The sequence below is a fragment of the Salmo trutta genome, chromosome 14 (genome assembly GCF_901001165.1).
Source record: "Salmo trutta chromosome 14, fSalTru1.1, whole genome shotgun sequence".
NCBI lineage: Eukaryota > Metazoa > Chordata > Actinopteri > Salmoniformes > Salmonidae > Salmo > Salmo trutta.
This window is the reverse complement of record NC_042970.1, coordinates 62,934,960-62,946,843: the sequence shown is the minus strand read 5'-3', so window position 1 is coordinate 62,946,843 and position 11,884 is coordinate 62,934,960. Positions and strand designations below refer to the sequence as shown.

The 11,884-nt window shown below is 44.0% G+C and overlaps 1 protein-coding gene across 2 annotated transcripts; it reads right to left on the bottom strand.

Annotated features, from left to right (window-relative positions):
- Window positions 1-263: 263 nt before the first annotated feature.
- On the bottom strand, window positions 264-11,874 carry LOC115208585 (putative tRNA pseudouridine synthase Pus10). Of its 2 annotated transcripts, none has more exons than XM_029776756.1 (18): window positions 11,511-11,874; window positions 10,897-11,029; window positions 10,322-10,588; window positions 9,903-9,989; window positions 9,422-9,456; window positions 4,837-4,951; window positions 4,346-4,422; window positions 4,102-4,147; window positions 3,889-3,968; window positions 3,679-3,764; window positions 3,248-3,373; window positions 2,539-2,595; window positions 2,371-2,447; window positions 2,103-2,158; window positions 1,893-2,010; window positions 1,556-1,698; window positions 1,265-1,364; window positions 264-977 (listed from the first exon to the last, which is right to left on the bottom strand). In XM_029776756.1, the coding sequence occupies exons 2-18, from the start codon at window positions 11,020-11,022 to the stop codon at window positions 939-941; spliced, it is 1,635 nt and encodes a 544-aa protein (XP_029632616.1). In that variant the 5' UTR covers window positions 11,023-11,029; window positions 11,511-11,874; the 3' UTR covers window positions 264-938. The 2 variants fall into 2 exon arrangements, with proteins under 2 accessions (XP_029632616.1, XP_029632618.1); XM_029776758.1 differs by having other exon boundaries at window positions 3,889-3,953; window positions 11,511-11,872.
- Between the last annotated feature and the right edge of the window lie 10 nt (window positions 11,875-11,884).

Sequence of the window (11,884 nt, the reverse complement as noted above, 5' to 3'; positions counted from 1 at the left end):
GCCAATACTAACTAGTGGTACCCATAGTCTTCCAGTCATTGCGTTATCTGCTACCCATACACTTCCAGTCATTGCGCTAACGCTAGTTAGCAACTCCCTTCAAATGGCACAAGGCGATATAAAAATGGTATCCACGAGTTCCTGTGATTCCGGGGCAGCAGATCCGGAAGTTTTCCTTTAACATAAAACACTGGCAACACACTGATGAGGACTTGTTCAATATGAAGCAACATTTTTGTTTTTCTGTTCCAAAAAGTTTCCCATTGTGTGCACAACAACATGACCCAGGCCTTTATTTGGATGGGATGTACAATGGGGAACATTATGCTGATGGGAGACATCACAATCAAATATTTTCATTCATACAAAAAAATATATAGCATTGCTCTCCTTTTGCCTATGGGACAATCCATGGGTAAACAATTGATTTTAAGGCTGAGCAAAAACCTCTGTAAATCAACTGAGGAAAATACACACAAAATACTGACCATATACTACCGCGATGCTCTATAAAAGGGCTGTTCAATGTCTGTCCTGGAGGGCCGAAACACTTCTGCTTTTCATCCTCTGCTAATAAGGGACTAATTCAGACTTGGGACACCAGGGTGCAATTAACTTGGATTGTAGTTCTTTCCATCAGCAGTGCCGTTCACACCCAGTCCCTGCTACGGCTTCAAAGACATGTATATCTAAGATCAGTTCAAGGCCTCAACTCAGCACAGATTCAGTCATTTCAAAAATAATCTGTATTGACCTCAAGAAAAACAAACAAATGTATTGACAGTATCCATATCATCTAGAGATCAGTGGAACTGAGCTAAACAGAGTTGGTGGTGGTGGGGGTCCAATAGGTGAAGGTGGGGTCCAATAGGTGAAGGTACGGCCCATCAGAACTAGGGCTCCTTTTGGCATCCCCAACAGCATCAGTGAGACGAGGCTCACTCCGGGATGGAGGGTGGCCAGTCCACATCTACAGACTGAGGAACGCACAGAGAGAGAGAGAAAGACTAAACTCAGAAGAACCCTTTTGAGTCACATGCATGTTCAATTTTCTATATTTGTTTCCTTAGCTTGAAAGCACAGACCGCTTTCAATGTAAGGAAACAAATATTGAAATAAGTAAAATAGCTTTATCCCTTTAAATGATTAATTCACTTTTCAACTGTGTCTCGCTATTTTTAATACAATAATCCCCGTGCACTGTGTCTTATTTTAATATCCTACAAAAAGCTAGATACATTTGTCAACTTTCTAAAATACCCACCTCAACGTCCAGTTCTAGGATATCAGTCTCAGACTTCAGCAGATCACACAGATTGGGCTTGGTGCGACCAAAGTCTCCGTGGACAAACTCCTTGATGTAACTGGGAACAGCTAAGGTACTGACATCCGGTGAGTTGTTCATGATAAAAAAAAATCAAATGTGTTATTGTGTGTGTAAGTATATAACTGTGAATGTGTCTCAATCTTAACACCTCCCTTCTTGTGTACGTGTGGGTTTGTGTACGACTATTGGTGTATCGCACTGTTTCGTTTCGTTCTGTGTAAAGGATACGTCCCTGCCTGCGTGCGCAGCTTCAGGTGGAAGTGATGCGCGTCCAGGAAGCATGTACTCATGGTGTGGATGACCCGCTCTCTGACGGCCAGTGGCCTGCGATGCAACACTCTTAGTGGCGTCTTCTGAGCTAGCTTCAACTCCTATATGACCAAGCCAAAGAATATCAGCACATACCGTAGGTAGGCAGAACTTTATTTTAAGGTACTGTTTACACTGAATGAGCAAACCAAAGATTATAAAACACATACCATAAAATAAACTACAACCAAGATGTTAAACCACTGTGATTTTATATGCAAATATAATGTCATTAAAAATAGCATTTAACACTCACTTTGGTTTCCTCTAAGAACGTGATGTCGTCTTTGTTGATGGCTTTCTGGGTCCATATGAGCGCGGTGTACGACTTGGTCTTGTCCTCCTCACCCTCCTTCATGTGACCCATAGCATCTCTACACACACACACACAAACAGTGTGACCTGTCAGCATCATTCTTAGGTCTCTGGACAGAAGTGAGACCTATTTTTCTACTGCGTCGCTCACCTGCTTACGATCTGTAGATCTCGTACTCGGATTTTGTCAGAGGACTGGTTGATGGTCTGTGAGAAGAAAAGATAGGGCTGTGGTCAAGTCCTGTGTGTGTGACCCTGCAGAGATGCTGTGTGTGTGTGACCCTGCAGAGATGCTGTGTGTGTGTGACCCTGCAGAGACGCCGTGTATGTGTGACCCTGCAGAGACGCTGTGTGTGTGTGTGTGACCCTGCAGAGACGCTGTGTGTGTGTGTGATCCTGCAGAGACGCTGTGTGTGTACCTCCTGCAGCTGTCGGACCTCTGCCTTATTGAACCTGGCTCTGTGAGGATTTAGCAGCTCCAGTGCAAACGGACGACCTGAGAAGGGGGAGACACCCCCGTTACACCTCACATTGACGGAAACAAGGACTGAGGATGTGTAAACATACATGTATGTTGTGTGTCTGACCATTTCCAAGCGTCCGCACATCCACGTCCTCCCTTCCCGAGGAGGAGAAATTAAACCCTGCGAAGACCAGAAGGACAAGAGAAAGACATTACTTGAGATACCAGATTCATTCACCAGTGTATTCTTTTGGATCTCTTTCTCATTGACTTAGATAGACATTGGATCATTGCATCTGTCCCATTATGGCGTCAGTGAGAGCATGGGCAGTGCCATCTTTTGAATTAGTCCATGTTCTTCTACTACTTCTATGAATTGGCAAAAGAACTGAAAGGGTGCATACTGCTACCTGTAGTGTGTTTGAACAGGTATGAAGCCAAGGTTGCTGATTGACTGCCACCTGCAGTTATGGCATGTTTGCTCACGAGTATAATTAATTGACTAATCCCTCCTGATGACCTGGATGGAATCATGTGATTCTTCATTAACCCATAGGAAGTCCCACCAGTTGACTACTTCAAAATGGTGAAAGTCCTCAATGCCGCTGCCCATGCTAAAACAGGCTTTTGGGCCCTCTATCTATCTCTATGGTCTGTCTATCCCAAGGTAATAATTTGTAGAGCCTACCAGGTTCAGTAAGGAGGAAACGTTTAGAAACAGAGCGAAACAAGGAGGTTCTACTTGAACTCATCCATTGAGAACACAGATTTTTGTTTCCTGTTGCAAAACATTTTGCTACAGTGTGGCCTTCTGAACACCAGTATACACTCACCCTCGGCCCGGAAAGAGGAGAGGAGGGGGGCAGCGATTAGCTCCTCCACCGAGGACTCCATCCTCCTCTCTCCGTCAATCACCCAGGGGGTCTGGGGCAGGGTGCGGGAGAACTTGTTGTACCTCCCTAAAAACACGGGGACAAACATAAAGGAGTCAATTCAAACCCTTAAAAACAACTCTTCAGTATTGGATTGTAAATAACCGTAAAATCCCAAGGCATGAAGGGTTAATCCTAACTTTTCCTTATTTAGCCATGCATTGATGTCAATGGGAGACGAAGTGAAAATTTGACTTACCTAAGTGGATGTTAGGATTCGCCCGCAACTGAATACATTCCTGAAGTGTAAAGTAAACGGACCCCACTCTTGATAATCTCAAAGCCCTCCTTTGGTTCAAATCATCCAAAAGGGATGTCATAAACAACCTTACCCGCCACAAATACAGAAACGTGAAGACACTGGACGTCTTGAGCGATGCATTTGCTCACTGGCCTTGTAGGGGGACAGGGGAACTTTCTAGTGAGAGAAAATAAATATCATTAAGCGATACATGCAGTTAGATTGTGAGTTCTCTCAAAAGAGTGAAGACAGAGAAACAGTAAAAAAAAAAAAAAAAGGCAAGAATAACATGATTACTTACTTTAGAAACTTCTCATCTGAAACCTTTTCGAGGGCTTTGACCACGGCCATTCTAGTGAAGACATTCTGTTGTGAGACAAACTAGAGATCAGAGAAAAGACAGTAACACAGAGAGATATGGAATGACAAAGAATGAGCAGCATGTCGCCATTTTGTAACAAAAAAGCAATTGGACGAAAACATTTACAGAGCTCCAATTGGCTTTTTCACTCACCTGTTTGTTCTTAGTTGGTCTGAAGCAGTCTGAACAGATGCCAGCCCTGATTGCAAGAATAAAGCAGAGAATCAGAATGTAGTTTCATAAAAATGCTACATTACATTCAATATTACATGTATTTTGCTATCAGTCAGTCAGTCAATCAGTCCTTCCGCACATCCGTCCATCCATCCATCTAGCTGTCTAGTCAATCTATTCATCTTATCTATTCCCTGAGGAGTAGTGTGATTGGAGGACTTACAGGAAGTGGCAGTCTGAGTCTGTCTCTGGGTGTGTGAACCCCACGCCCACCTCAAACTGTTCAGTTTGTCGACTGATCTGTTGGATGAAGAGGAAAATAAATTGAATAAAAATAGAACAAAATAAATCCAGAAAAAAAAAAAAAATCCTTTCAGGAATTCATATAATTTTGTCACTTACATTTGATCTATTTGCCTTCATTTTACCAGGGTAAGTTTACTAAGAGAACACTTATCACAGTACTAGCCTGAGTGCAAGTCGGTTTGTGCCGCCATGTCAACTCCCGGTCATGTTTTTCTTGTCAATGATAGCAACTGACTTGACAAGGCCACAAACAGATCTGGGACCAGGCTAGCTCATTACAGGTTATTGCTATAGATACAAGTAGTGCATTATACCGTAACTGTATGACAAGTATTTTTCAACAGCGGTGTCTGACCCATCAGCAAGTGAGGCTACTGTATGGCTACATCCGGGTCATGGGTCACTGACCTTGTTCACCACAGGTACGCCCCCCAGCTCTTTGGACACCAGACCCTGCATGGTCCACTTGAAGGCCTCCTTCACCTGGATGACATCATCCATATCGAGGCACATAGACTTCTCCCTGTTTCAAAACAAATTCAACATAATTAATTAAAGTATTAAAAAACCCTAAGGTCGATGAAATCGAATTAACATAATACAAACATCCCCATAAAAATCTGTCAGTTTAATCTAGAGATACTGTTTTTTTGCATTGGATGCGCCTTGATCCATCACTTCCGCATCGGAGGTGAATGGTGACAGAACTAGAGCAGTGTTTGTCAGACCATGAGACTACGGTCTACTCACAAAATTGTCTGTAGTGTCTGAACGGTTTATTACTGTATGGAAAGATGAGACTCTCACGAACACGATGGTGTTCTCCGTTTTACTCTACGACCCCCCACAAGCGTCTTGGGACTCGTCTGAAGTCGGTACAGCAGATCTTCCAACTTCTGTCTGTAACGTCCGAACAGTTTGGGCTACACACTAATTTTATTTATTTTTATTTTACCTTTATTTAACCAGGTAGGCCAGCTGAGAACAAGTTCTCATTTACCACTGCAACCTGGGGCCAAGATAAAGCAAAGCATTGCGACAAAAATAACAACACAGAGTTACACATGGGATAAACAAAGGTACAGTCAATAACACAATAGAAAACTCTATGTACAGTGTGTGCAAATGTAGTAAGGTTAGGGAGGTAAGACAATAAATTGGCCAATAGTGGCGAAATAATTACAATTTAGCTTTAACACTGGAGTGATAGATGTGCAGATGATGATGTGCAAGTAGAGATACTGTGGTGCAAAAGAGCAAAAAAATAAATAACAATATGGGGATGAGGTAGTTGGGTGGGCTATTTACAGATTGGCTGTGTACAGGTACAGTGATCGGTAAGCTGCTCTGACAGCTGATGCTGGAGCGTGTGCTACGGGTGGGTGTTGCTATGGTGACCAGTGAGCTGAGAGAAGGGGGGACTTTACCTAGCAGGGTCTTGTAGATGACCTGGAGCCAGTGGGTTTGACAACGAATATATAGCGCGGGCCAGCCAACAAGAGCATACAGGTCGCAGTGGTGGGTAGTATATGGGGCTTTGGTGACAAAACGGATGGCACTGTGATAAACTACATCCAATTTGCTGAGTAGAGTGTTGGAAGATATTTTGTAAATGATTTCGCCGAAGTCAAGGATCGGTAGGATAGTCAGTTTTACGAGGGTATGTTTGGCAGCATGAATGAAGGAGGTTTTGTTGCGAAATAGGAAGCCGATTCTAGATTTAATTTTGGATAGGAGATGCTTAATGTGAGTCTGGAAGGAGAGTTTACAGTCTAGCCAGACACCTAGGTATTTATAGTTGTCCACATATTCTAAGTCAGAACCGTCCAGAGTAGTGATGCTAGGCGGGCGGGCAGGTGTGGGCAGCGATCGGTTTAAGAGCATGCATTTAGTTTTACTAGCATTTAAGAGCAGTTGGAGGCTACGGAAGGAGAGTTGTATGACATTGAAGCTCGTTTGGAGGTTTGTTAGCACAGTGTCCAAGGAAGGGCCAGATGTATACAGAATGGTGTCGTCTGCGTAGAGGTGGATCAGAGAATTACCAGCAGCAAGAGCGACATCATTGATATATACAGAGAAAAGAGTCGGCCCGAGAATTGAAAACTGTAGCACCCTCATAGAGACTGCCAGAGGTCAGGACAACAGGCCCTCCGTTTGACACACTGAACTCTATCTGAGAAGTAGATGGTGAACCATGCGAGACAGTCATTTGAGAAACCAAGGCTATTGAGTCTGTCGATAAGAATGTGGTGATTGACAGAGTCGAAAGCCTTGGCCAGTTCGTTGAAAATGACTGCACAGTACCGTCTTTTATCTATGGCGGTTATGATATCGTTTAGGACCTTGAGCGTGGCTGAGGTGCACCCATGACCAGCTCGGAAACCAGATTGCATAGTGGAGAAGGTACGGTGAGATTCGAAACGGTCGATGATCTGTTTGTTAACTTGGCTTTCGAAGACTTTAGAAAGGCAGGGCAGGATGGTTATAGGTCTGTAACAGTTTGAAGAGGGGGACGACCGCAGCAACTTTCCAATCTTTAGGGATATCAGACGATACGAAAGAGAGGTTGAACAGGCTAGTAATAGGGGTTGCAACAATTTCGGCAGATAATTTTACAAAGAGAGGGTCCAGATTGTCTAGCCCAGCTGATTTGTAGGGATCCAGATTTTGCAGATCTTTCAAAACATCAGCTATCTGGATTTGGGTGGGGGGGGGGGCTTGGGCAAGTTGCTGCGGGGGGTGCAGAGCTGTTGGTCGGGGTAGGGGTAGCCAGGTGGAAAGCATGGCCAGCCGTAGAAAAATGCTTATTGAAATGATCGATTATCGTAGATTTATTGGTGGTGACAGTATTTCCTATCCTCAGTGCAGTGGGCAGCTGGGAGGAGGTGCTCTTATTCTCCATGGACTTTATGGCGTCCCAAAACTTTTTGGAATTAGTGCTACAGGATGCAAATTTCTGTTTGAATAAGCTAGCCTTAACTTTCCTAACTAACTGAGTATATTGGTTCCTGACTTCCCTGAAAAGTTGTATATCGCAGGGGCTATTCGATGCTAATGCAGAACGCCACAGGATGTTTTTGTGCTGGTCAAGGGCAGTCAAGTCTGGAGTGAACCAAGGGCCATATCTATTCTTAGTTCTACATTTTTTGAATGGGGCATGCTTATTTAAGATGGTGAGGAAAGCACTTTTAAAGAACAACCAGGCATCCTCTACTGACGGGATGAGGTCAATATCCTTCCAGGATGCCAGGTCGATTAGAAAGGTCTGCTCGCTGAAGTGTTTTAGGGAGCGTTTGACAGTGATGAGGGGTGGTCGTTTGACCACGGACCCATTACGGACGCAGGCAATGAGGCAGTGATCGCTGAGATCCTGGTTGAAGACAGCAGATGTGTATTTAGAGGGCAAGTTGGTGAGGATGATATCTATGAGGGTTACAGATTTAGGGTTGTACCTGGTAGGTTCCTTGATAATTTGTGTGAGATTGAGAGCATCTAGATTAGATTGTAGGATGGCCGGGGTGCTAAACATATTCCAGTTTCGGTCACCTAACAGTACGAACTCTGAAGATAGCTGGGGGGCAATACAGGGCACAGCTGGGGGCTAAGGGGGGGTCTATAACAAGCGGCAACAGTGAGAGACTTATTTCTGGAAAGGTGGATTTTTAAAAGTAGAAGCTTGAACTGTTTGGGCACAGACCTGGATAGTATGGCAGAACTCTGCAGGCTCTCTCTGCAGTAGATTGCAACTCCGCCCCCTTTGGCAGTTCTATCTTGACGGAAAATGTTGTAATGGGGATGGAAATTTCAGAATTTTTGGTGGCCTTCCTAAGCCAGGATTCAGACACGGCTAGGACATCAGGGTTGGCGGAGTGTGCTAAAGCAGTGAATAAAACAAATTTAGGGAGGAGGCTTCTGATGTTAACATGCATGAAACCAAGGCTTTTACAGTTACAGAAGTCAACAAATGAGAGCGCCTGGGGAATGGGTGTGATGCTGGGGGCTGCAGGGCCTGGATTAACCTCTACATCACCAGAGGAACAGAGGAGTAGGATGAGGGTACGGCTAAAGGCTATAAGAACTGGTCATCTAGTGCGTTGGAAACAGAGAATAAAAGGGGCAGATTTCTGGGCGTGGTAGAATAGATTCAGGGCATAATGTACAGACAAAGGTATGGTAGGATGTGAGTACAGTGGGGCTAAACCTAGGCATTGAGTGACGATGAGAGAGCTTGCATCTCTGGAGACATCAGCTAAGCCAGGTGAGGTCTCCTCCCCATGTGTGGGGTGTGTGACAAAAGAGCTATCTAAGACATGTTGAGCTGGACTAGGGGCTCTACAGTGAATTAAAACAATAACTAACCGAAACAGCAGAAGACAAGGCATATTGACATTAGAAAGAGGCATGTGTAGCCGAGTGATCATAGGGTCCAATGAGTAGCAATAGGTGAGTCCGGGAGCCATTCGGTAGTCGCTACTATGCTAGGCAAGCGGGAGACACGACATTCAGGAAGCTAGCGGGCCGGGGATAGCAGATGGGTCTTCGGTGACATCGGACGATTACGTCAGCAGACCAGTCGTGATGGATCGGCGGGGCTCCGTGTCGGCAATAAAGGATCCAGGCCAATTGGCAAAATAATAATAATATGGGCGAGACTCTCAGGAACACGTACATGTCGATTGTTTTGCTCTAGGATGTCCACAGGCCTCACAAGATGTGTCTGAAGGTCCCCCCCCCGTACAAGTTGAAAAAAATGAATGGAAGTATATATGGAGACAATTCCATATAGCTTAGTAGAACCCCGCCCTCCCCCGACTTAGACTCTTATGGGTTAAGACATGACATGATGTTATAAAAGGTAACGTGAAAGGTGTGGGGTCATAGTATAGAACACTGTAATATTTCAATGTGATGATACTTTGAGATTAGAATGATTTCTTTAACGGAGAGAAATTAGGCTAGATAGATGGATGCCACTCTGCTGTAGCGAACTTACCTCACTTCCTTCTTTACATGCAGCCAACAAGAGTGCTGTAGGAGTGTGGCAGAGAGAGAGGAGGGTACATGTTCAGAAATGAGTAAACCCTTGTCTGTTTACAAGCATCCGTCATGCACACCCTAATGGGAGTGCCATATCTGTAGAAACAATGGCTCTTGTGATTGCACTTCAGTCTACAGACGCACTACCACTAACTATGAGGTAACTATGCTCTCTAATGGCCAACCCAGGGACATGATACTGCATTATTGACTGTACAGAAGTCTTGCACTGCCACACATCACCCTGTATAGAACGACTGGGGTCCAGGCTAGACTGACTGAGTGGCTTTCACAGAATCAACTGAAGTTGAAATAATCATACTTTTCTATTGAATGGAAGTTGTTTTGAGACAAACCATTTGGATATACTGTAAGCTGATAGGTAGACAATTGCGTGACATCAGTTATCAGCCAAGGCCTACAATGTAACCACTGACCTCTCTGACAGACAGCTGGGCCGGTAGGGAGACTGACAGTACCATCGTGTCAAACTGGTAGTTTTTGGCCTTCACCACCTCCGATATCTGCACACACACACAAAAACAGTATCATGAACCCCCCCCTCAAATTCCAGTGTTGGTTCTGTCCTCAAGCTGTGGTATTTGAGGCATATTCTGGTAGACTGGAGCATTGATTGATGATGATGGGGTATTTGATCACTAGGCAGGTACTAAGGTCTTTCATTTCATTTTAATCTTCAAGGTTGTGTCCTAAAATGGTACCCTATTATCTATATAGTGCACTACTTTTGACCAGGGTGTCATTTGGGACGCATATAAAGACATACTTAGTCATAGGTATCATTTAAAACAACAGTGGCTCCTAATGCAATAGGATTAATAGTGACCAAACACACCTTTATGGCATAGGCTTCATCACAGAACTGCTGTAGAACTCCCAGGCACACCACACACACGTCCGAGTCCGCTGGCTCGGCGTCGCCTTCCTCCATCACCGTGGGAACCACAGCAGAGTCGCCTTCTGATTGGACGTCCATCTCTGCGGCATCCATCTTCATTTTTTTACTAGGGGGGTCTTCTGTGTGCTGTTCCAGCACGGCTGCATCTTGGGATTCGTTATTCTCTGAATCACTGATGAAAGCACAAAGTTCCCTTGCTGTATCCTGAGGTTGACAAACAGAAAAACATTATTCAGCAACAACAAAAATATATTAAAATGTCTGCCAGCAGTTCAGTTCACCAAATATACGACAGCAAGTTAGCTCATGGGCACAATTCTTCTAAAGAAGAACACCTAGGTTACCTACAAAGTAGCGTCTGCCACAGGCTTTCACGCAAAGCCTGAAGCCGAGGCTACCCACAAAGAAGAATGTTGGAGCTACTTAATTGTCTTTGCACTCGTATCTCTGAAATGTCTATGTCTGTCCCTGCTTTAAGTGCAAAGATAATACAATGCAGCAAGAGCACTGGCCTCATAAGACTGGCGGTAGGCCGACTGCACACCCAAGCAGCAGAACCTCAGGACACAGCGGGCGCAGCATCCTGCTTCCAGCAGCTTCTTCACTATTGGTCTATCTTTCTCCTTCAAGGGCAACATAATACTGCTGTAAAATGGACAGAGATCATAGATTAATGAGATCAGTAAGAAAGTTGAATGTACAGTTATGTCTGGGAAACCCACTACAAGTTAGCTGACAGTAGAATCAGTACTACTGTAAGTTATCTAAGAGGAATATCATATGCACATCACCATGCTCATAACATATCGCACACACTGAAGCTAAGCTTGCAAGCACACTTTGCACTACAAATATAGTTATGGGGGCTATAATCTCTGTTAACCCAGAAGTAAAATGTAATGTGTACTACTGTACAATACTGAACAAGGTTGCTTGCTCTGAGACACATTGCTAACACTAGGTCACACTCGCAGCCCTGTGTGGATGTTGATGCATTTCATGTTATAATGTGCTGCTAGCCAATACAGCTAGCTCGCTACTGTAGTTTCTAAAATAGCTATAGCTTTATCTGAGAATACAAATAAGCACAAGCTTGCGAAGCAAAAACAACAAGTCATAAACCTACCTTGAATACCAAATGAATTACAGCATTTGTAAGACAATCAAATGTTTATGTAGAGCGAGAACACAGTTCAGTCAAAGGTAGTTTAGAAACTCTGTGGTTCAGTCATTTGGATTCTCAGCATGCAGCTAACGTTACAGGAACAAGACTTCATCAGAGGTAGACACAACAGGTCGAATTAGATAGATTCATCTGTTGATGAGGGTGGATTTGATCATTTTGATCAACACCACAGGTCCCTTAATTGTATACAATATCCCTACCAGTACCTTTACATGACTGTATATACATATTAATTCGTTAAAATGTACAAAAAAACTAGTTTGATGCGCACAGTACTCTACTAGCCTAGTCTCATCCCACATATAGACCTGCAT